Source organism: Lissotriton helveticus, chromosome 1_1 (assembly GCF_964261635.1).
Source record: "Lissotriton helveticus chromosome 1_1, aLisHel1.1, whole genome shotgun sequence".
Classification (NCBI taxonomy): Eukaryota; Metazoa; Chordata; class Amphibia; order Caudata; family Salamandridae; genus Lissotriton; species Lissotriton helveticus.
The window spans coordinates 1,258,052,716-1,258,078,018 of record NC_136057.1 but is presented as its reverse complement, the minus strand read 5'-3'; the positions used below and the strand labels follow the sequence as shown (position 1 = coordinate 1,258,078,018).

Genomic DNA, 25,303 nt, shown 5'->3' with positions numbered 1-25,303 from the left:
GAATTGCTGCGACTTAAAAGGAATTGTTCAAGAAACGAGGACTTTTTGGAAGCAGCAAATGAAGCATTTGAGAGGTTTAGAAAACGACGGTATTCAAGTCACCTTCTCCAGAAGAACCTCAAAAAAGTGAGTAGAATTTCCAGAACGTGTTTTCTGAGAGACACAGTAAAACAAGTAGAAGAACACACTAATACCTTTCACATCTTAAAATCTGATCCGGTCATTGCAAAGATATACCAGATCACCCTAAAATGACATACAGACGTTGTCGTTCCCTAAAAGACTCTTTAGTGCAGAGTCATTTTGATACAATTCCGTACAATCCTAGGTTGAGTAATCTGACCGGATTCTTTCCTTGCAACAGGTGCAAAGCCTGCAAGAGCAGTACGAAGGTAACAACATATCAAATACCGGGGATTGTTAGCCAGAAAAGAATTACCAAATTTCTAACTTGTACTACGCCCTTTAGTGTATACAGCTTGGTGTGCCCGTGTAATTTACAGTATATTGGCAGCACCATACACCCTACCAAGCACAGGATAATGGAACACTCTAGGGCCATTGAAAGAAACAATGTAACCTATCCCGTAGCCAGAAACTTTGCTCGGTTCCATCAGAGCAACAGAAATCTACTTAAGTTCTACTGTCTGGACCACGTTCCAGTCAAAGAACGCAGATGAGACAGAAAACTTAGATTGCGTAGACTTGAATTTAGATTTATAGTAGATCTACAAACCAAAGCTCCAGCAGGTCTAAACACTGAAGAAGAGTTAGCCATACATTTGGGCTAGCGACTATCCATATGTGTTTCTTTTGTCAGAAGATGTGTGTGCTTTGCTCCTCTTCCTTGTAACAACAAATGCAGACCAGTATATGTATTAGTACAAATATTGCAGTAAATTGATAGACAGCTGGACTCAAAGCAGTATAGTTGTACATATATGTTATTGAAATTGTATATTTAAGAGGGACCAATGGTATAATGGATAAAATCTAGGCCTTTTACCAGTCATCATTTTGTTTATTCATTTTAGACTTAGAAATGGCTGATTTACCAATGAATCGGACCAATGTGGTATGAAATAGTCATAGTATCGTCATTTTAATATATGCCCATACAGGGCGAGATCTTACATTTTACCGGAGCAGTAACAGGTTGCACAGAAATATACTTGATGATTGATAAAATAATTAATTTCTTTTCAAATACATTAAGGCATTGATCGCAATCCGCATAGTAAATATTGTAAATACTTTTGCACATTTACATATGCCCATTCAGGGCACGAGTTCCAAATAATCGAATTTGCACTGATGATCAACAGTGTAGTACATAAACTTCAAACTCAGGGGCATATTATCAAGGGGGTTTATCTCCGCTTTTTTGGCTTTAAAAGCCAAGAAAGCGGACATAAAATTATCTCCCTATTACCTAGCTGTCGCTAACACCAGTTAGCGACAGCTAGTAGGAGATAGCGACCATCTTGGGCCCCACTTTGCATGTCAGTGATATTTATCACTAATAACATGCAAAGTGGGCGTGCCAAGATGTTAGCGACTGGAAACAGTCGCTAACATTGCTATCCCCTATTACCAACTTTTGGAGATATTCGCACTAAGCACGAATATCTCCAAAAGCTAACACCTGCCCTGAGCAGTTCTTAGCCACGTTATCCAATGGGAGGTGGATAACATGGCTAAGAGCATTAGCTCGGTAATGCATGAATATCGCTGACTTTTCAGCGATATTCATGCATTGCGGCCGATTTTTATCGCATTTGCGATAAACCTTGGTAATACCAAGGTTTATCTGCGATAAAAATTGCCGCAGCTCAGCAGTAAATTTTTGTCTCTAACCAAGCAATAGCGATAATTATCGCTATTGCTTGGTAATATGCCCCTCAGTTCTACACGTGTATCAATTTTTGATTGTAATGGGTTCAGTGTGGAATGTGGCGGTAACGTGGGTGGTGTTGATACCAAACCTACAGGCTCTACAGGTGCTGCATTTGAAGAAACCTTTAATGTCAGTAAGCCAATTGGTTTTCCCAATGACTTCTGGCTACTCTTGACCAATGCATCCCTCATGGAAAATGCACGCCGATATGTGATCATAGGCCGCTTGGCAAATATAGGCCTTAGACAGGGTCAGTCAGAATGATGCACCATTGTTTGTTAATGATCGATTTAATGGCACGTTCTTCCTTGCTGTAGGTAATGATTATACAAGTGTCTACTTTCCCAACCTTACTGGCATCAGAAATGGTACTAGTGTTACTGGGTTGATGGCCCAGTCTGCCTGTCAGAGGTTGTTCCCTAGGTATGCAGTTGGCTTGGGTTCTAGCTATAGTGACAATGTGCTCTTAGTACCCATGTGACGTAAATCTAAGATATACATATATATATATCTCCAAGAAAAAGGAAGTGCTTTACCCAGCATTTCATAGGTGGCAGCAACATTCTTCATCCTGGCGCGTTTCGGCTTTCCCTGAAGCCTTCATCACAGGTGAGCAATTTATACTTTGTCATGTGACTTCAAGCCCCAGTGGGCAAACTGCTCGAGAATGTGGTGGTCCTTTGGTCATCCATTAACCACAATGCACCTCATTGTTCAAAGTGAAATACACATGCAGGCTGCAGTGCAATATATGTAATCACTGCATAATACTTCAAAGAGCACAGCAGTCTCATAGGGTTCATTGCACTTCTATGCATAGTGCTGAAAATGTACGAAGTGCCTGCCACCCAGTTCTTACAATGCCTGATGCAGTGCAAATGCCCTGAACCAGCAGGAGACAGTGGAATACTCCTTGCACTCCTCCACTTACTGTGTTAATCCTAGGCTAATCCTCTTTGAGAATGGAGGAGGCCAGTCAGTCGCCGCAAACTTTTTTCCAGAACTTCAAAATCCTCCGTGTTAAAAGGAGACCAAGACCCTATCATGGAGGCATCAGTCTGTTGTAGGATCTGTAGTACGTCCCTCAAGTGAACCAGGTGATCCTCCCAAGTGTAACTGAATATATATATTGTTCGCCTGTACTTCTATTTGAAAAATTGATGTAAGAATAAATTAACACTGCTGTTGAAAAATGTAACTGTAAGAGTGAGACTTCATTTTGTTTCTGCTGGGCACAGAGGAACGGAGAGGAAATATATATCTATCTATATCTCTCTCTCTCTCTATATATATATCTATATCTATATCTATATCTATATCTATATCTATATTCACTGAAAAAACCATAGGTTATAGACCATATATAGTTAGGAATTAGCATTTACAAAACCTTGAAAATTCACTGAAAAAACCATAGGTTATAGACCATATATAGTTAGGAATTAGCATTTACAAAACCTTATTTTACTCACACAAAACCATTGAAATTCCATATATAGTTAGTTGCACTAACTATATATCGCGCACCCGCAATCCACTGCTGATGATGTCACATATTACATCATTCATGACATGGTCAGTGACATCACTGATGACATCACTGATGACATCACTGATGACAACATCCAGTGACTGTATGTTTCTGTAAAGTTAAAATATGTCTTACATATTGAAGAATGAGTGGAAGTATAAGTGTCTGGACGAAGGATTTAGTAGGTGCATGACTGAATGTATGAGTGAGTGATTAAATGTGTCTCACTGAGTGCATGGGTTAGTGACTAAACTGTCTTAATTTGTGCATCATTATGTCTGTTGTTCTGTAAACTGCTGCATGTGTTGATCAGTAGCTATATGAGTAACTATATGGGTTATTGATTGATTGTCCAAGTATTTGTATGGGAGACTGAGTGTGTGTGTGGCTGGCTGGGAGGTGTGTGACTCTGTGCAGATCAATGTGTACTTGTATCAATGATTGTATAAGAGAGTAAGTATGTGTTAGTATATGTTTGAAAATGTAAGGTGCTCTATGTTTAACTGTATAGATTAGAAAATGGAAGTGTGATTGATTCTTTACAGGACTGACTAGGTGTGTGAGTAACTCCATGGATGAGTGGCAGAGTGTGAGTGTCTGTATAGGTGTATGAGTGCATATGATAGTGTTGTAAAGATGAGTGATTGTATGTATGAATGATTGTATGGGTGAATGAGTGAATGTGTGTGTAGACATAGGAATCAGTGAGTGTGTATGTAGTAACTAGTATTGGTGTGTCAATGGTTTCAAAAATTATACTCTGTATTTAACACTGGGTGTAACAGAGGTTATATTAAAATGTGAGGAGATGCATTGTATTGTCACATGAATGATATCATCAGTGATGTGGTCATTGATGTCAAATGAGATGTCATCAGTATTGTCATCAGTGATGTCATTTGAGATGTCATCAGTGATGTCACTGACCATGTCATGAATGATGTAATATGTGACATCATCAGCAGTGGATTGCGGGTGCGCGATATATAGTTAGTGCAACTAACTATATATGGAATTTCAATGGTTTTGTGTGAGTAAAATAAGGTTTTGTAAATGCTAATTCCTAACTATATATGGTCTATAACCTATGGTTTTTTCAGTGAATTTTCAAGGTTTTGTAAATGCTAATTCCTAACTATATATGGTCTATAACCTATGGTTTTTTCAGTGAATTTCATTGGTTTTTTAAAAGCTAATATCTATACCTGTAAAATGTATTCTTCTTTAAATCCAAAAATATATTTTATATGTTTATTAATAACTTTTTTTTTTAATATTTTTTTTTTCTTCGTTCCCGCTTCGCGAATCGGGAAGCTTCCCGTTAGCTGACCTTGATGCCGCGAAATAGACCGCGAGCATATAAACGTTTCTTTACCGCAACTGCCGCGTTAGAAAACAACATCATCACGCCTCCCGTCCGCATGACGTTTCGCGTTGTCGTGTGATACGTCATATGACGTGCTACGTTAGCGAACTGGTACGCTTACCGAGTCGCAAAGCACAGGTTTCTGGAAGCAAACCGGGAGGCCCTGCAAAGCGCGTAACGTAAACACAGCAGGTCATGTGACTTGGTAATAACACTTTTCATTGGTTCATTTCACTTTTGGTTTCCTAATGATGTAAGAAGCTTCCCGTTAGCTCAATTTGATGCCGCGACCCGGTCCGCGAACCGGTAAACGTTCCGTTAGCGCAACTGCCACGTTAGAAATCATTATCGTGACGCGTCGCGGAAGCGTGACGTATCACGTTGTCGTGTAATGCGTCTTATGACGCGCCGCGTTAGCGCACCCGGAAGTGCTCCTGGGCGCGGACCGATGCGCGAAACGCAGCTCCCCGGAAGCGATCCACGGCGCGTCGCGTAAGCGCGACGTATCGCGTTACCGCGTAATGCGTCTTATGACGTACCGCGTTAGCGCACCCGGAAGTGCTCCGGGGCGCGGACCAAGGCGCGAAGCGCAGCGACCCGGAAGCTATCCGGGGCGTGTTCCGCAGCGCGTAACATAAGCGTGAGAGGTCATGTGACTTGTTAATAACACTTTTCATTGGTTCATTTCACTTTTGGTTTCATAATGTTGTTAGGCTTGGTCATGTGACCTAAAAATAACACTTTTCATTGGTTTAGAACTATTTTTTTTTCTCAAATGATGAAAACCCCTCCTTCTTTTTACCTCATTCTTACTTTCTATTTCCAGAGAGCAAGACCTATTTTTCACAATGGCTTCTGTAATAGCTGCAGCTGGTGCTTCTCAGCAACCACCACCACCACCACCACCAAAAGGACCACCACCAACACTGGACTTTGGTAGAGAGGAAGATAATGAGGACGAAGAGGAGGAGGAGGAGGAAGAGCAAGTAAGGCAGTTCCTGCCAGAAACACCAAGGCAGAGCCATATTAAAGACCACTACATATGGCAATTCTTTAAAATTCCACCTGGACAAAAGAAGGTCAATGCACCCCAGGTGTCTTGTTTGATTTGCAAAAATATACTTTCTCGTGGCAACCCCAACAAGAAATACAGCTTTGGCAATCATACAATGATTCGCCACATGGAGCGATGGCATCCCAATAATCTTTCCCAAGCACAAGTAAGGGATCTTGCTGCCAACACCCCAGATGTCATCCCCAGCACCAACAGGGGTCAAAGCTCATTCGCCGGACCAGAAGGCCGAGAAATAATCCCCAATATTCAAGCTCCTTTTGCACACTACAAAATAGTTTGTATATATTGTGGAGGAACTATTGCTTATGGAGAGAAGAGTATTACTTTGATTAACCGAGCTGGAGAAAATCATAAATGCTACAAGATGAGAAAACAATGAATCCTTTTTATTTTTTTTTGCTCCTGTTGAGACATGTTCTAACCCTGCTTTTTTGTTATTTCCCCCTTACAAAACACAAAAAAAACACAAAATAGTTTTCAAAAATCCAAAAAAAAATCAAAAAATTGTTCAGAAAATTCATAAAAAAAATAAAAAAAAAGAAAAAGAATAAAAAAACAGTTCTTTTCAGAACTACCTTCCATTTATAACAAAATTGCCAAAATGTTTATACCCTGTCTTTCTTTTCTCCTCATAGTACGCTCCTCCGACCGCTTCCCGGTACGCGTACCGGGCGCTACCCACGCAAAAAAAACAAAAAATATTTTTGTTTTTTTGCCCCGCGGGGCCCTTTTAAAGCCTCCACATTGACGCCGCCTCACGTACCAACGTATTTTCTCCGCATTTTACACCCTATGCCGCATAACAGGTCATGTGACTTGTTTATAAAACTTTTCATTGGTTCATTTTACTTTTGGTTTCCTAATGATGGAAGGCATGATCATGTGACCTAAAAACAACACTTTTCATAGGATGAAAACTTTTTTTTTTCCCCAAACGATGAAAGCCCCACCTTGTTTCTGGATGTTTCAGACTGAAGCTGGCGTCAGCATGAAAGCACCACCATCTCGTAGCTCAGTCGTGGTCATTCCGCGAGCAATCATGGCAGCCGCTCCCCACCAGAAGCCTGCAGGAGTCGGAGCCCCCAAAACTTTTGATGAATTCTCAAGGCGGAGGGGACGCTTTCGAGAATGGGGTCCAAGACCTAGCAGACAAGCGTCCCATTTCCAAGGTCTCCCAGGGCCATTTCAGTGGACCAGGCCCAAAAAGGAAACAGCCTGCCGCCATTTTGAGAGTCCTGTGACAGCCGCCTATCGCTGCACCGCAAGAGTGGGCGCAACTCAGCTGAATTGCGGCTTTTGACACAGTGGACCAAAAACGGACGGAATGGCAACTGAAACGGTAAAGGGGCGCCCCACTACAACAGATGACACTCCACCTGGACAGGCCCGTTCACCGCCTCCCCCGGGGCGCCCCGCGCCGTTATTCGGAGCAGCATTGTAGGATACCAAAACCAGTGCGGCAACTTACTGGACATCACCTTGGTGCCATCGTTCTGCTGCCTTGGAACTATTCGCGCAACAGTTTGCTACTGATGACCCACCCCCCGCGACGCCCCATGCCGTTATTTGCTGGGTGGCAACTTACTAGACATCACTTTAGTGTCATCTAGATTTCAGCGCGTTCTGCTGCCTTGGAACTATTCGCACAACAGTTTGCTACTGATGACCCACCCCCCGCGACGCCCCACGCCAGAAATCTGGACGTTGTGCTGCGTTGGGACTATTCGCACAGCCGACCGCTACTTCGTTGTTTTTCCCTAAAAATGTTTATATGTTATTACTATTTTTGTTTTCTTGTATATATTTATAAATTATTAAAGTTTTATAATCTTACTACTTTGTCGGAGTGCTATATATTTTTAATGTGACACATAATTGTAAAAACTTTGATGTACAAAGAGTCATCCCTGGAATCTTCCGCTTCACGCTCGGTCCCCTCCCCAATCACAATACAGGATGGTTTTCAGATAATAGCAACGCTTCTGCTGTGACGGATCTCATCGAGTGTGGGCCTTGATCTACTATAACTCCTTTGAAGAGGGGTGATTCTTTACAGCTGTGGCCATAAACTACATCTGCAGGGCTAGCTGATACCCTAGGACCAGCCTGGACAATCGGACACAGAGGAAAAGGAGTATCAGAGGGTGCGGTAGTGAATAGGGCGAAAGGGAGGTGTCGGGCGGGCACAGGGTGTGATTCTCAGGGAAGAGCAGCGCAGATGGGGGAGGTTTATTACCCATGCATAAGACAGAGAGCGGGGGTGACCACTGCCTGGGGGAGATGCTTGCGAGGGTGGGGAGCCATGCTAAGGATCGACAGCGTGCACAGAGTGGGTCTGGTCAAGGCATCTAAAATGGCTGCCGTGCACGACAAAAGTGTGGCATTTGAAAAAAGACAAGATGGCGCAGACAATGTTTTTCAACACTTCCTGATTTCCTTCGAATCGAACGTTAACAGACGTTGGGGCATATTACCAAAGTTAAGCGATATTTATCCCTAACGATGCTTAGCAACGATTTTTTTACCGTCAGAAATTATCGCAGATAAACCTTGCTATTATCAAGGTTTATCGGAAATACGATAAAAAACGACCGCAATGCATTAATATCGCTGAAAACTCAGCGATATTCATGCATTACCGAGCTAATGCTCTTAGCCATGTTATCCACCTCCCATTGGATAACATGGCTAAGAACTGCTCAGGGCAGGTGGTAGCTTTTGGAGATATTCGCGCTTATCTCGAATATTTCCAAAAGTTGATAATAGGAGATAGCGATGTTAGCGACTGTTTCCAGTCGCTAACATCTTGGCATGCCCACTTTGCATGTCATTAGTGATAAATATCACTCACATGCAAAGTGGGGCCCAAGATGGTCGCTATCTTCTACTAGCCGTCGCTAACTGGTGTTAGCAACAGCTAGGTAATACACATATAATTTTATCTTGTTTCTGAACGTTAATTTCTCAAAATGCACTGAAGCACATATATTGAGACCTAGCAAAGGCACATCGGGCTACCAGTCCCTACAATTTTGCCAAGTTTCGTGCAAATCCATTCAGCTGTTCGATCCTACCGAGAGACAAGATGGCGGCCGCTACTGACTGTTTGGAATGTTTACAGACACCGGAGAGCCAATCAGCTTCGCTTCGCAAAGCTCCGTAACGCGAAAAGTACGCGGTGCGCTGTTACAGATATATATCTTTTTTTGAACGTTAATTTCTCAAAATCCACTGGAGCACATATATTGAGATCTAGCAAAGGCACATCGGGCTACCAGTCCCTACAATTTTGCCAAGTTTCGTGCAAATCCATTCAGCTGTTCGATTATTATTATTTTTATTTTTTTTTGCCCCGCGGGGCCCTTTTAAAACCTCCACATCAAACCTAGGGGGTGAGCGACAATGTACTATGCCCCCTTATGGTCATTTGCCCCTTCGCTTTGGCCTCCTCTTGTCTCTCGATCCTACCGAGAGACAAGATGGCGGCCGCTACGGACTGTTTGGAATGTTGACAGACGCCGGAGAACCAATCAGCTTCGCTTCACAAAGCTCCGTTGCGCGAAAAGTACGCGTACTGGAGCGCTGCCCGGTCCGCTGTTACAGATATATATCTTTTTTTAAACGTTAATTTCTCAAAATCCACTGCAGCACATATATTGAGACCTACAAAAGGCACATCGGGCTACCAGTCCCTACAATTTTGCCAAGTTTCGTGCAAATCCATTCAGCCGTTCGGGCTAAAAGTGAGGCCAACCGCCCTATGGAAAACTCAATGTTAAAAACACGTTTTGGGACCCCCCTTTTTTCTCGGCCCCCCCTTGACGACCCCCCCCAAATTTTCAAGGGATGCCCAGAAACAAAATGTGCCATTTTCCTGAAAATTTCAGCCAATTCCGTCCACAAACGCCAAAGTTATTAGACATAGAATTTTCAAAAAACCCATAGAGAAAAAATCCTAACTATATATACCTACTGGCGACCGCCAGTAGGTAATATATATATATATATATATATATATATATATATATATATATATATATTCCAGAATCCAGATACCCTGCTCTAAAGTTGCCCAGACCTGCAAGAACTCAATTCACCTGCCTTTGGAAACTGCCAGGGGTCAGGGGTATTTTGCAGTCCAACTGGCATCAATGAAAGTGTCTTTCAGGAGTAGAAAAAAGCTGATCTCCCCTCTGCTTCCTCGGTGAGTCTAATTTGCTAATACCCTTATGTTTAATCAAAAGTACTCAAGAATTGGGCTCATCAAACTGATCAATGAGGTAATCTGTTCTTGGTATGGGGTATGTATTACATTTAGTGACTGGATTTAAACCCCTGTAATCTACACAAAACCTCTTCCTGATTTGTCACCCTATGAGTGAGGTTTGCACACCAGTACCACTCAGATAGCTTAGGGACTGTCAGAAGGCTCTATCACCCGCAGATCTAGCATCTTATTGACCTCCACCTTGATGCAGATTTTAACTTAGTGAGACAGTCTATAAATCTTGTTTTTGACATGTAGGCTGTCACTGGTGTCCACATCATGAACACACCATGTTGTCTGACAAGGGGTCAAAGAATTGCCAACCAGTAGGTGACTTCTCCTTTCTATTCCAAAATTGGATAGGGCTCAGTCCACTTGTCATGGAGGGCCCTGGGAGCCACAGGCTCCAACACTTGCTCCAACTTACCTGGTTGGTACTCAACCAAGCTTGACAAGCCCTTGGCTAGAATGTTCTCTTTGTATACTCGGAGAACCACCACTCTTCTGGTTGCCCCTGATTTGCAGACCCTGGCCTCAGTGTATAGGAGCCCATCTTCCCAGTAGATCCTGTGGGTATCACTTACATCCCCTTCCATTTGCCTTGCAGCTTGCTGGCTAAGGCCTTCAAGACTAGGGCATGAGGTTTTCCCTTGAGATAGGTCCTCTCTGGAGGGTCTGCCTGCACATAGGAATTCTGCCAGGTCAGGCCAGGCTCGTTCTGCTCCAGGTCCCTCCTCCGATACCATCTCCTATACGAGAACTCCCCCCCCCGGTCCTGTGACCTCTTAGAAGCTGACCTTTCAGTCTTCTTGCCATTTCTCTTGTTTTGGAAGCTTTCGGACATTATTTCATGCTCCAGACTCCATGACTTCTCTATCGTGTGGTCAGTGTTCATGTTGCTACTCAGACCCAATCAGGAAGACCCAGCATTTCTGCATGAGCCTTCCATTCTACTTCTGTCCAAGCAGCAGTTTGCAGATCATTCCCCAACCAACACTCCACTAGGATGGCAAGGCACACGACCACAGTCTTTAAGCCAGTAACCCCTCCCCACTATAAGCTTACCAAGGCAATTGGATTGAGTTTAGTATCATTGTCAGCACTGGTTACCTGGTGACTAACACTAGGTATGATTTGTTCTGAGTAAACCAATCTAGCTGCTACCATAGTCACATTAGCACCTGTATCCTTCAGAGTCTAATCCTCAGCCCCATAGATTTTTGCCTTTGTCTGTACTTGTCAATGCTTAAAGCTAAGACAACCAGGGCTTCAATATCCACACCACCGAGGGACACTAAGGTAGCCTCTGTGTAACCTTTTCCTCTCCGAAGTACATCTCCAACCCCGCTCCTTTGGTAGCCAACCCCGCAAACCAGTGGAGGACCTTTCAAGGCAAGCTGAATCCCCTTTCTTATGCCCAGACTGATGACAGTCATAGCAAACCCCAGCAGTCTGTGTACAATCCTAGCTCTTACCCTGATAACCCCTATCTTTCTGTAAGGAGGAGTCTTGAGGACCACCCTCCTGAGAAGAACTTTAGGGGCCTTTAGAAAACTCTCTCATTTTATCTTTGCTTTGCTTACATCTTTCCCCTGGTGGAAAGTTGGAGCTCCTTCATGTGGCCATCCCCCCAATGTACCTTCTTAGACACCCTGGTTATGAGTTACTTGTCAGCTATCTTCCCCAGCTCACTGCGAGAATTCACCCGTTGCTGATGCAATTTTTCTTGTGTAAAATTAGTTCAAATGTGCTCTTTCATAATTGAAGTATACAGCCTATCATTAATTTACACCGCATTGCCTTTTAGCCAGCCCTCTAGGGATTTGACTGAGCAGTCTATGAAATCCACCCACTCTGATTTTGACCTTTATGAGCTTCTCTAAACATCCCTATGTACTCCTCTGTGGTGAATCAAAATCCTTCTATTAAAGTTTCCTTAAATTGCTGATAGGACTCAGCCACATCCTCATTTGGGCCAGAAGTCTATCTCTGTCCTTGACTGAGCACAACTTCCACAAGGGAGAGCCCCAGTACCACTGCCTATTCTTCTCATTTTGCAGGTCCTTTCAAACTCTGCAAACCATGTATCAATGTCATCAATATTACTAAACTTTGGGACATTGGGATTTTAGGGTAAATGTTTTCCTCTTTTTCCATATTTAAGTTGTTGCCATCATTATCTTTAGGCTTTAAGCCTTTTTTTACCCTTCTGTCTTCAAGGACTAGTCTTTCTTCCTTGAGTTACATTTTATTCTCCTCTAGTGAGAGGAGATAAAGCTCTACCCTAAGACTTACTACCACCATTCAAGTACGGTGTCTGCTAGAGTGACTCCGGTCACTTTCTGCTGGTGAAAGGGGTCTCGGAAAAGGTGGAGAGTTGTGTTCTTCACTTTCTTCCCCTTCATTATCTATATGGGCTAAGACAAAATCCTCACCCTTTTCAGGGTCATCTTCTGAGCAATGGACTTTGCTCTCTAGCTTTTCTTTCTCAAAGGAGCTGGGGGCCTTTTAAGGTCCTCCCCTTTGGCTGCTGCTCTAAAGCCAATACCCCTAACTTTCAGCATGGCTGTCAGATCGCTCATCTTCAGAGCAGGGAGATTAGACAGGTAGAGTTTCTTGTCAGCCTCCGTTATGCACTACATTTTTATTTGAAAGTTGGGACCTTTTTAACATTTTACAGAAACATTTAAAACTTGTTCTTAACTTTCTAACTTTGCTCAACCCAACAAGCCCTTGTAACCGTCCCACAGATCAGCAAGACCAGGACCGGAGGAATATCCTTCTCCTACCTCACCACCAAGACCTGGAACACCCTGCCTCTACACCTCAGGCAATCCTCGTTGTTGACCCAATTCAGTAAAAATCTCAAAACCTGGCTCTTTAACTGACCCAGCACCCAGATAGACCTGCAGCCCCCCCCAAAGCTCCATGAGAACCTCACAGGTTAAAAGCCGCACTCTACAAATAATGATTGATTAATTGATTGATTCAATGGAGGTCTACACATGGCCCTAAGAATACCAATTAGAAACCTTTTCTGTTTTTTAATCTGAAAAAATAATTTGGGTCTGAAGTCAATAGTGTATTTCTTGTGCAAAAATCACTTATGATCAAGTGGTACTGCGAAATACAATTTCAGGATCCAAGGGCAAGATGTAGGTACCGAATACCGAATTTTACTAATTCAGTATTTTAGAATCGGTAAATGCTATGTAGGTAAATATTCGGTAAGTATTACCGAATCGGTACGATTCGGTATTTACCGATTCGGTAATTCCCATTTATTCCTATGGACCTCCAGGCCCATGGGAATGAATTGGAATTACTGAATCGGTAAATACCGATTCGGTAAAATGGGGAACTCATTCAAGGTTGGCAGGGTGTCACATTGAAACCCTGTTGCACCCCTGAATAGTGCATTGGTGCACATGTGGCAGACATATATCTGCCACATCGCACTGTTGTAAAAGCAAAATAATTGCTTTTGCAAAGGTTTTCGATGTTTACCAACTACTTGTAGTGGGTGGTAAATACCGAATCCTTACCTATGCAATGCATTCATTTGAGTGCTCTCTACATTGCAAATTCGGTAATTTACCGATTCAGTATTTTAAGGAATCGGTAATTTACCGATTCCTTAAAATACCGAATCGGTAAATTACTGAATTTGTAATCTATGCCACCTACATCTCAGTAGCCTAATACCAGTCGGTAATGGCCGAAATTCGGTAAATTCGGCCGTTACCAACCGGTATTGGGCGACCTACATCTGGCCCAAAGTCTTGTAACACCTTTGTTGGAAAATGAAGTATTACATGGTAAAGTCTAATCAGCCTCACTCCATAGTATTCCACGTTCCTACACAGTATCACCAAAACTGGGGAGTCAGCAATGTTCTATGTTTTGTGATTGTATTACACTAGCAAAATATTGATACAGCATAGATTGATTTGGATTTTATATGGGATAAGAACAACTTGACTCTTCCAAATGCTGATTAGGTACATGTTATAATCTCATTTTAGGAGTCTGCAAAAGATTCCTTATCCCCAAAAACTTGCATTGGTAAATCAGAAAAATCCTTTTTTACATTTACAAAATCTGAATTGGAATATTCACAGTGGTAAAAATGTTTGTAAATATGACTCTACATCCTGATATCGTGAAAAAAGCACAAGAGATAGTGAACGTTTTAAGCATGCATGAAGGGAAATCAATACTTGGAATACATACTTTCAGTAGTTAATGCATAGATTGTAGTGCCTGTTGTAGTTTTAGTGGGTGCAAGTGAGGTGGCTAAAGAAATAGACAAAGATAACAATATTATCAAAAAGCTGCATGTTTTAATATTTTAAAATCACTTGAAAATATTTGTCAAAGTTTTTGAATACATGAATACTCTTGACTCATTAGTGTTGTGCAAAGGAATGTAATAAATCAATGTTCATTTATTTTCACGTTGAAAAAAATTCTCAAAATAGTTATTTTGATCACTGGGTGATAGTCCTTATAAAACAGAAGTACAACAGAATAGGGCAATAGTGCATATATATATATATATATATACATATAGATATACAAATTACCACTGCTGACACATTTGATGGTGTGATGGCGCTTTACTTTAAAGTTTGATTTGTGAGAGGAGAAGAGGTCTGCGCCTGTTTGCTACCGCGTTGACAGCGGCCAGGATTGCTACGATATATATACATTTATATATATATATATTTATATATATATATATATATATATATATATATATATATATATATATATATATATATATATATATATATATTGTTTTTTCTTTGAATATTATACAAAGAGCAACCAGTATCTACAATTTCATGATCAAACTTGCATTTAAGCAGTGAGTAAATGAAGCAGTCTGAACCAACAATGTTGCCAATATATATATATTTCCTTCTTTAAAATCTGTTTTATTATATTTATAAAATGGCAGTTTTATTAATATATTCTGCATAAGATATAGCAATGGAACTTTTACAAATGTGCCATGATAGCTGCAATGTGAAATTCAGAAAACGATATGTAAGTCTGTTTTCAAGCTTTATTGTGCACTTTGCATGGTGTCACTTTAAAAACAGGGAAAAAAAAGTTGAGCACGTCATGTGAACAAGGGCTCCTTGTAACCCGAAACGCGTCATGGCGGCAATATGCACTAAATAAACAGAAAACTGAAGCACATATTCAAGAGGAGTCCGTTCTGTTTTCCTTTTCAAGTATTGAAGGAAGGTATATATATATATCGAAAAACAAATCCTGACCGCTGATCTCACAGCGGAACCAAGCAGGTGCGGACCTCTTCCCCCAAAAGAATATCGTTCAGTAACGATCCATCAACACACAAAGTTGTGTGAGCAGTTGAAAGTTTTTTATTGCAAAATTACAGGACGGCTGTCCTCCATGACGCGTTTCGCTCCGCGAACGGAGCTTGATCACATGACGCGCCTCGGCAAGCTGTGCAATTTTAAAGTGTATTAAAAGCCCAAACAACCAAAGAAAAAAGGCTGAAGGGCAGCAATAGATTGCAAATAAAGTATAACGACAGGTAATGACACAGAGAGGTTAAATAAAAGCAAGAAATGCACAAAAAATACTAACTCGACATAGATATTCAGTGCTCAAATGTAAATTTCATAAAGAAAACAGCAATCCATCAGTGATAAAAATTATGGCAAGTGCCCCTAAATCACCACTATTATTTACAAACACAGTAATAAATAATCATTACGAGTTGCTGCAATATAGAAGCATGAGCTAAGCCTGAGAATAAAGTGCAAATGCAGAAAATTCAAAGACAAAAAGTTTGATATGTCTATGTCAGTGCAAATTCGAGACAATAAAGTGCTTTAGATCGTGTCTAAAAACCTCTCCAAAAGGTCAACAGTATATTCAGCAAAGCCAAATTTCATGTTGCCAAATATGACGGTGTTAACCCATACGAGTCGTAAAGTGCAAAAATCTGATTGAAAAACAAAATAAGAAAAATATATATACACAAACACATAAACAGTATAGCGGAAGCTACATGTCTTAAACCTACAATGCAAATTATAGACTTGTAATGCAAATACAGCAATGTTTGTATTGGTGCCTTGACAAAAATAATTCAAGAAAAGGACTGTCAGGGGGCGTGGCTTGCAGCCAAGCATGGCGGCGGCTTAGAGGATTAGCTCCGTGACCAGAGCGGCCTCTCCGACCATCCGTCTCTTCATCCGACACACTACCTGTCTCTTTTGGGGAGCGCCTGAAGCCCGAGACCGGGCGGAATCAACTGCTGCAACTCCGGTGAAGATCCGACACCGGGAGACCGACTGAGCGCTGGCGACCTGCGCGGCCTGATCGGTGATCCGAAGCCATGGGAGCAGGTGCTGGGCCACCCCGACCGGAAGTGCGAGGCGTGGGGACTGGCCGGACCGGAAGTGCCCGATCGAAGAACTGCGGAGCAGCGCCGGACCAAAGCAAGCCGAAAGGGACGGCCGGGCCGCCGCTGCGGCTCCGCCTGCCGCGCCTGACCCCCATCGGGTCCTACAATATTTGCCGAGGAAAAGCACGGGACAGGGTGAGGGGCGCCGCCGAGCCGGCGTGGCCTGGGACCTGAGGCCCCGAAGAGTGAGGAACCTCCCGCGAGGAGCGGACGGGCAAAGGACTCACGTCTGGGGTAAGAGCCCCCCCACCCCATTGGAACACTTAGCTGACCTTCCCCGACGTATCCGTCGAGGGGGGCGAGAGTGGCGGCTGGGTCCCGGAGGCTCGCGGGACGAACAGGGCGGATCTGCTTACCCGTGTGGTGACAAGGTGCGAGAGGGTGCCAGAGGAGTGGGCGCTTGGAGGCCGGGCGCGGTGGGCACCTAACAGGCGGCGATTACCCCCCGATTGAAAAGGCGCGAAGCCTCGGGCACCGCGTGGAAGTAAGTTACCCACAGTCCCCGACCCAGTGTACTTGCGCGGGGCACCTTGGCCTGCTTCACACATTATCTCCCCCTTGGGCACCGGAGCAAGGAAGGGCCATAAGTCGTAAGGCTGAAACAGGTGGCACAAGACTGCACAACCTCTGAGATTGCGTCACCAACTACGGACATAACACACACGCGTAATCTTCTCCGGAGTGATGGCCGGGAAGGGGTCCAGGGGGAATGCGACGCAGACCCGCCTCGAGAAGTATGCCTACAACAAGGGAGCGTCCTCACCAACTGAGTGCAGGCCACCCGGCAAACACATGGGGGAAGGAGCCAGCGGAGGTTCGAAGGCGACGTTGGATGATGTGATGCGCACTTTGCAACAGGTGCAGACTACGGTGGGCTCCATCTCCACGGAGATCACCTTACTGAGGGCGGAACTTCATAAAGTTTCGGAAAAGGTGGGCTCGCTGGAGATAGTCACCAAATCGCTGGTGGAGGACGTGTCGGAGCTACAGACGGCGATGGAACGTGTCAAGGCAGAGAACAGAGCGCTGAAAGACAAGCTGGACGACCAGGAAGGGAGGTCAAGACGCAACAACATTAGAATTTTGGGAGTTCCGGAATCGGAAGGCACAGAAGCGACGGACTTATTTGTTGAGGAACTGATCAAAACCGAACTGAAGCCCAAGGGTCTATCGACGTTCTTCTCGGTGGAAAGAGCGCACAGAGTACCAGGGGGCAAACCACGGCTGGGAGCCCCTCCTAGACCCATTCTGGCGCGCATGTTCAACTTCCGCGACAGGGACGCCATATTGCAAGCGGCACGGAGATCCCCTCCGATCAAGATCCAGAATGCGACGCTGGCTTTCTTTCCGGATTACACCGAAGAGGTCGCGCGTCGAAGGAAGACGTTCCTGGATGTTAAAAGGGAACTGAGAGCCCGAGAGATTCCGTACTCGATGATATTTCCGGCCAAACTGCGAATAATAGCGGAAAACAAGACTTGGTTCTTTGACAATCCTGAGGTGGCGAGAGAATGGCTTGATGGGTGGAGGCCGACCGCCCAAAACCGCAGGGGGAACAGGAAAAAGGGTGACCAGGCAGAGAGGGGCCGCGCTGGCTCGCCGGCCCCTGACCGCACGGACAGAGAACGGTCAGATGAGTCGGGCAGACTGGAAGAGGTTTCTGCGCTAGAATAATGATCACCCGGTGGATACAAGTTGGTGGACATGAGTAACTGCGGCATGAGAGACTGCCCTTGGACATTGGGGGAAGGGCCCCACCCGCAGAGAGTATGAGGGGCCACAGGTCGTGGGGCACTCCTCCCCTCAACGAGCAAGTATTAAGTTTTCTTTAGGGGCTAAGCACTCTGCTAGGTTGGGGAGGCGGGCAGTTTTGGGTCCGTTTGGCATGAGGGCAGGGAGGGGGGGTATTCAAGAGGGGACGAGTTACATAGTTTATACCTCAGTGCAGGTGATGTTATTTGTTGTTAAGTTACTACAGACTGTACAAGCTTCGATACAGGGGGTGGATGCATGTTTTACACAGGATGAAGGAACACAATGCGTGATAGCTCTGCGCAAGGATACTGACATCTCCCGCTTCGTGATTAAGATTTCCATAGTGGCGGTCAGGTTGGCTGCACCTCGAATTGCACCATGGCAAACAACACACAGGCAGACGCTGCAGGGATAGACCCCCACCAGCTGACACGGGTGGCTCCGCTGCAGATTATGACTTGGAATGTAAGAGGTCTGGGGGACAAAATCAAGAGGGGCTTAGTGCTGCAGGGCATCAAGAGGGCTGCACCAGCATTGGTGCTACTACAGGAGACACACTTGGTGGGTACAGCTAGTCAGGCACTGAATAGGAAGGGATATCACATGGTGGTGCATTCTGACTTTACCTCGGGTTCGAGGGGGACGGGGATTCTGCTGCGTAGATCATCACCGTTCTTACTCACCTCCACGAAAACGGACGATCAGGGCAGATTTGCGGCAGCTTGGGGCCAGTGGGAGGGTAAACCACTAACCATAGTATCGGTCTACATCCCCCCAGCACTACACAACATAGCGCATCCTGCATTGGGGAAGTTCCTACTGGAGCTCCCGGAGGGTGACATGATTGTGGGGGGTGACTTTAATGCGGTAATGCACAATGCTCAGGACAGATTCCCGGTGCGGCAGACTGCCCCGGTCGCCTCCCGATTCAGAGAGTTTGTGGACTCACAGGGATTGGTAGACTTGTGGCGCGCGATGCACCCCAGTGAGCAACAGTACACATACTACTCGGCGACACATAATAGCCTCTCGCGCATTGACAACTTTTTTGCTTTAGGGGAGGGTCGTCTTAGTATAGATGCAGTTCAAATCAAACCAAGGGGTATATCTGACCACTCCCCCCTCACCCTCACGCTATCGTGTCAGGAACGGGTGTGTAAACGATTGTACCAGTTAAGACCGGGATACTTAGCAGTCCCAGCGATAAAAAAGGAACTGAAAAAGGCAACCCATAACTATTTTGCCGAAAACGTGGATTCAGTGGACTCCCCCACTACCCTTTGGGAAGCATATAAAGCGGTTCTCAGGGGCCAAGCAATATCGACTATCGGTGGGTACAGGCGCACACGGGACCTAGAAACCGCACACTTGGAGCTCCGCCTGGCCGAGGCACACACAGCACACACGAAGGATCCGTCCCCCGACACCCTACACTCCCTCCGGCTAAGTGAACAACTCCACACTGACCACCTGAAGAAGAGGGCCCTAGAACACATAACCGCTTCAACGCAGACAGTTTATGATGTGGGGGACAAGGCAAGTAAGCTACTGGCATGGCTGGAAAAGAAGGGGGGAGGAGCCAGGAGTATATTGCAACTGGCAGACAGGAATGGGGAGCTGCACACGCGACCAGCGGTGATAGTGGACCTGCTGGCGGATCACTTTCAGGAGGTGTATACCCCTGAGGATAGGGTCACGACGGAGATGGCGGAGGCAGCGCTGCGCGATGTGCCTACGCCGACCTTGTCACAGGATGCTGTGGGAGACCTCGACTCCGACTTCACAGTGGAGGAAGTTCAGGGAGCCATAAATATGATAAACTCAGGGAAAGCTATGGGCCCCAACGGTGTCCCGGTTGAGTGGTGCAAGGTGATGTCGGACACGCTCAGCCCGCACCTGTTAGCCATGTACACGGACAGTCTGGCCAGGGGGATATTGCCCCATGATCAACGACAGGCCATCATTGTGGCGATCCCAAAACCTGGCAAACCGCCGGAGGAATGTGGCTCCTATCGCCCGATCTCACTCCTCAATATAGAGGCTAAAATACTAGCGAAACTCCTAGCCACCAGGTTGATGCCGCACCTTGCCCAACTCATTCACCCGGATCAATCAGGCTTTATGCCACATAGAAGCACAGCTCTGAACCGCCGGCGAGTCCATGGAGTAATGGCCCGTGCATCGCTGTTGACTGCACCGACGGTCATTCTATCCTTGGATGCTAGGATGGCATTCGATATGGTGGAATGGGGATACCTTCTTGCAGTACTGGCTCATATGGGCTTTGGCCCCAAGTATATAGCCTGGGTGAGACTTCTGTATACAGCTCCAGTGGCACGAGTGACGGCGAATGGACATATCTCCCATGAGATACCTCTGAGCAGGGGGACGAGGCAGGGATGCCCGCTCTCGCCATTACTTTTTGCGTTGGCTCTTGAACCACTAGCGGTGATACTTAGGGCCACGACACTGTTGCGGGGGATTGTATGGGGAGGCGGATGGGAAGACAGGTTATCCCTGTACGCTGACGATATGTTACTCTACCTCACGGACCCCGACAACGGGATCCCTGCGTTGCTGGCAATTTGTGAGGACCACGGGCGTACATCGGGATATCGGATAAACTGGACCAAGTCTGTCATGTACGTGTTGCGGGGTCCCCCCCCCACGCTGCCGAATGGATGCCCCCTACTAACGGCGGGCTCCTCCTTTAAGTACCTGGGTATACACGTCACGCGTGACACTACAGTTTTTTACGCGAAAAACTTGTTGCCGCCATTGACTAGACTGAAAGGAGATGTCAGACACTGGAAGACCCTTCCGCTGACATTGTTAGGTAGAGCGGCGCTGTTCAAAATGCTGGCGCTGCCTCGCTTCCTATATGTGCTAGAGAATGCCCCTAGTCTGATACCTGCGGACTATACCCGACAGGTGACAGCGGTGGTGAATAGCCTGCTGTGGGACGAGCGCCCGCCCCGAATAGCGCATGTTAAACTCACGAGAGGCTGGTACAATGGAGGGATAGCTCTGCCTCACCTGCAACTTTATTATTGGGCGGCACAATTGAAAGTTGTTAATCAATGGCTTCATGCCCCACAGGATGACCCTGCTTACATGGCGGACAGACATCAATTAGGAATGCCGGGTTTGCTGGCGCCGCTGTATCATAGAGGGAAAGCGAATAAGCTCATAGGGCCGACAAAACACACAGTGACACTATGGCACAGCGCGCAGGCGAAGCTTAAATGGAAGGGAGTCATAACGAACATGACGCCCTTGTGGGACACCAGGGCGCTTGGCAGCCTGAGGCAGTCCAAAGGATTTGACGCATGGGATAGGTGACATGTGGGCGGAGGGTGGGGTGATCCCATTTACGCAACTGCAACAGACATATCAACTAGGCTCCACTGAAACATATCGCTATATCCAAATTCGGCACGCACTCATGGCAGCAATACCAGCGGGGACTGTAATACCGGAGTCTTCGCCGCTGGAAGATAGACTGCTGACAGATTTTATGCATACGGGCGCCACCTCACTCACATACCGTAAGATATTGCATAACCTGCCGGACCCCTTACTTAAATTGCGAGAAAAGTGGGTGGGAGAGTTGGGGGACATGGATGACACTGAATGGAATGAGGCGCTGGCCTCCCCCAGAGAGGCGGGCATCTCGGCGAGATTCCGCCTGGTCCAACTAAAGGTCCTCCACCGCATATACTTCACTAGAACAACCCTATACAAACTGCACAGAACTGATAACCCGAACTGTCTGAGGGGATGTGGTGGGGAGGGTACCTTCTTACACACACTCTGGGAGTGCCCGCAAATTGCAGACTACTGGAGGCGCATAGTGCGCACCATCGCACAGACGCTTGCCACGACACTGGTGCCGGACCCCGTGTGGCCCTGCTGCACATATGGGGCCCGACGGACGTCACACGCCAGGGGAGGTTATGGACGACGGTGTGTTGCATGGTGGCGAAGCGGGATATAGCACAAAAATGGGGGGCGGCGGGGACACCTACACTAGATCAATGGTGCAAGAACATGGATACGATTATGGTAACTGAAAGGGCGATATATAAAAAGAGGGCTAACCCACGCAAATGGAATGCGGTATGGACTCCCTGGAATAAATACCGGGGAGACATTTGTGACCCTCTGACAGACGATGAAGTGGATAGTTCAGATGGGGAGGACTCGGATGACTGAAGGTGGTGATTGTGCGCGGTGAGGGGCTCTTTGGCAACCCCAAAAGGCGGGGCAGTCCCCTGACCGAAAGCACTTACACTCGGAACACACACGAACGATAGAGCAGGAACGCAGGTGAACAGGTCATATGTATGGGGCAGAGCGATGGGTTGTACTCCACTATACTGTATCGTAAGTTTTAAGTTGGTTTATAAAATACAAAAGTGAGAGCTATTAATTCGGGCTATTGATACTTCTTTGACTGTATAGAACAATCCGATACTGTTGCTGCCGGACCGCTGGTTGTCGGCTGAATAGCTGTGTATCATAATGTACGCATATGAATAGAAGTGGAGCCGGCCTCCGGGTTGTAGGCGAAGTGCTTGTAATGATGTCAAAGGTTAATAAAACTCTTACGAACCAAAAAAAAAAGAAAAAAAAAAAAAGAAAAGGACTGTCAAATTTTAAGTAAAGCATAATAGGCATGTCAAAATTCCCAAAGTGGGATGGAACCATAGATTTACAAAAAGTTATGAAGATCTTCAGTCCTGTTTAACCCATTTGGCACCCTAGTATCCAATAGCAATATAAAATGTGTTTCCTTCTGCCTGAGAAGCTTTTCACGCCCCCCCCCCCGTCCTGGATTGGGGACTGAACCCAGAACAGTGAATTCAAAATCTTTGAGTTTGTAGGTATGCACAGGTTTAAAATGTCGAGCTACTGGATAGTCACTATCCGAGTTGACAATCGCTCGTACGTGCTGCAAAATTCGTATGTTCACTGGAAGTTTAGTACTACCTATGTACTCTAAATTACAAGTGCATTTCAGTTTATAGATGACAAATTCTGAACGACAGGTAAAGTACTCTGGAATGGCTATTTGTTTTTCGCTAAAAGCAGTTTGATATTGAGTGCTATTCTTAGTGAACGTGCAAGCACGACATGAAGTGCACTTGAAAAAACCCGTTTTGGATAACCAGGTAAGTTTGGGTAAATTTTCCGGCATGGGCCTATCCAACGCGTCCCTCATTGAGAGTGCCCTTCAAAAGTAATAGCGGGCTGCATGGTAGGATAGGGCCTAGAATGTTATCTGTGAGAACAATTGGCCATTCGGAATAGATAATACGCCTTATTTGCCTCTCTTGAGAACAAAAGGTGGTAATCAGGCGAATAGGGCCAATTTCATTGGGATCAGTGACTACGGCAGCCTTGGATTTTAGCAACTCTTCTCTAGATCTAGATTTGGCTTTAGAGAGTGCCTGATTCAACAATTTAGATTTATAGCCCCGTAGGTGAAACCTTTGAAAGGATTCAACAAGTCATTGATTAGAGGTCATTGTGTCACTACAAATGCGTCTAATGCAGATAAATTCTCCGTAAGGGATGCTTTTGATAGTATGGGCAGGGTGGGCTCTCCGGGAGTGAAGAATAGAATTGTCCGCCGTGGACTTTCTATGAAGTTTTGTGTGTAGCTTACCCTCCTCAATGTACAGATGTACGTCCAAAAACTCAGCCGAGTCATTGGTAATCATGGCCGTAAATCTTAGATTACGGTCATTCGTATTGATAGTACGCACAAAATCGTGAGTTTGTGCTTGTTTCCCCATCCAGATGATGAAAATATCATCAATATACCGCCAATAGTGAACCATATGAGGTCCCCACTGGCGATACGTTGTCCCCAGCACGTGCTCCTCCCAGCACGAACCCATTGCTACACCACGTTGTTGGTGATAAATGTCATTCTGAAATTGAAAATAGTTGTTATTCAGACAGATTTCAATCATCTGAAGGAGCATGGTGTTATGATCTCTTAGCAAAGCATCACGATTATCAAGAAAATACTTGGTCGCCTGTAAACCCTGTCCATGGTGTATACTAGTGTACAATGACTCAATGTCCATTACCACAAAGCAATAGTCAGAACACCAATTCACATGCATAACTTTGAGTAAAAAATCAGTAGTATCCTTGAGAAAAGATGGCAGTCCAATCATGTGGGGTTGAAGAAAGAAATCAACGTATCTCGACAAGTTCTCATTCATGCTCCCTTGAGCTGAAATAATAGGACGTCCCGGAACCGGAGTAACCTGTTTATGTATCTTCGGGAGAAGATAAAAAACAGGAGTAATAGGATGTTCAACACTCAGGAATTTTGCCTCGTCCTTAGATAGCAAGCCTTTTCTCTGACATTGGTGGATAAATTTACGCGTATTATCCTCAGTCTTGCGCATGGCAAATTTTTTTTGTCTTGAGATAACAAGCAGGGTCTGAAAGTTGTCTTTCCGCTTCCTTCAAGTAGTCAACCTTTGGCCACAAGACAGTATTGCCTCCCTTGTCAGAGTTGTTAACAATAATATTAGGATTGCTCTGCAATTTTTTGATCAAAAGATGGTACTGATCATTATTGTAATCTGCCTGTTTAAGTTTTCCCAAGGTGGCTCTATTCAATTCCTTAAGTTCCGTGATGACTCTGTCACTAAAGACGTCCACCGCATCCTTGGGCATGAGAGGAAGAAATGTCGATTTTATTCGGAATGGGCTAGGAGTGGATTTGTTAACAGTGATAGCCTGGCTGACTGTAGGTACACCTTGTGAACTGTCTTCATGAGCCAGGTCAAGGAGAGAGTGCAGTCCTCCCAGATTCCGTACTTGAAGAGGATTGGTGGTGTTATCCAATGCAGTAGTAACAGACTCCTTGGCTTTAGACATAGGGTGTAGTTGAAAGTATTTAATAAGTTTGATCTTACGTATAAATTTGAACACA

At 45.1% G+C, this 25,303-nt stretch overlaps 1 protein-coding gene across 1 annotated transcript in view; it reads right to left on the bottom strand.

Annotated features, from left to right (window-relative positions):
- MUC19 (mucin 19, oligomeric) overlaps nt 1–25,303 on the bottom strand; it is a 1,331,159-nt gene that overhangs the window by 294,313 nt on the left and 1,011,543 nt on the right. Inside the window, exon 83 of the mRNA XM_078649731.1 lies at nt 14,370–14,432. Within this exon, the coding sequence (XP_078505857.1) occupies nt 14,370–14,432 (63 nt within the window). The remainder of the gene's footprint in view (nt 1–14,369; nt 14,433–25,303) is intronic.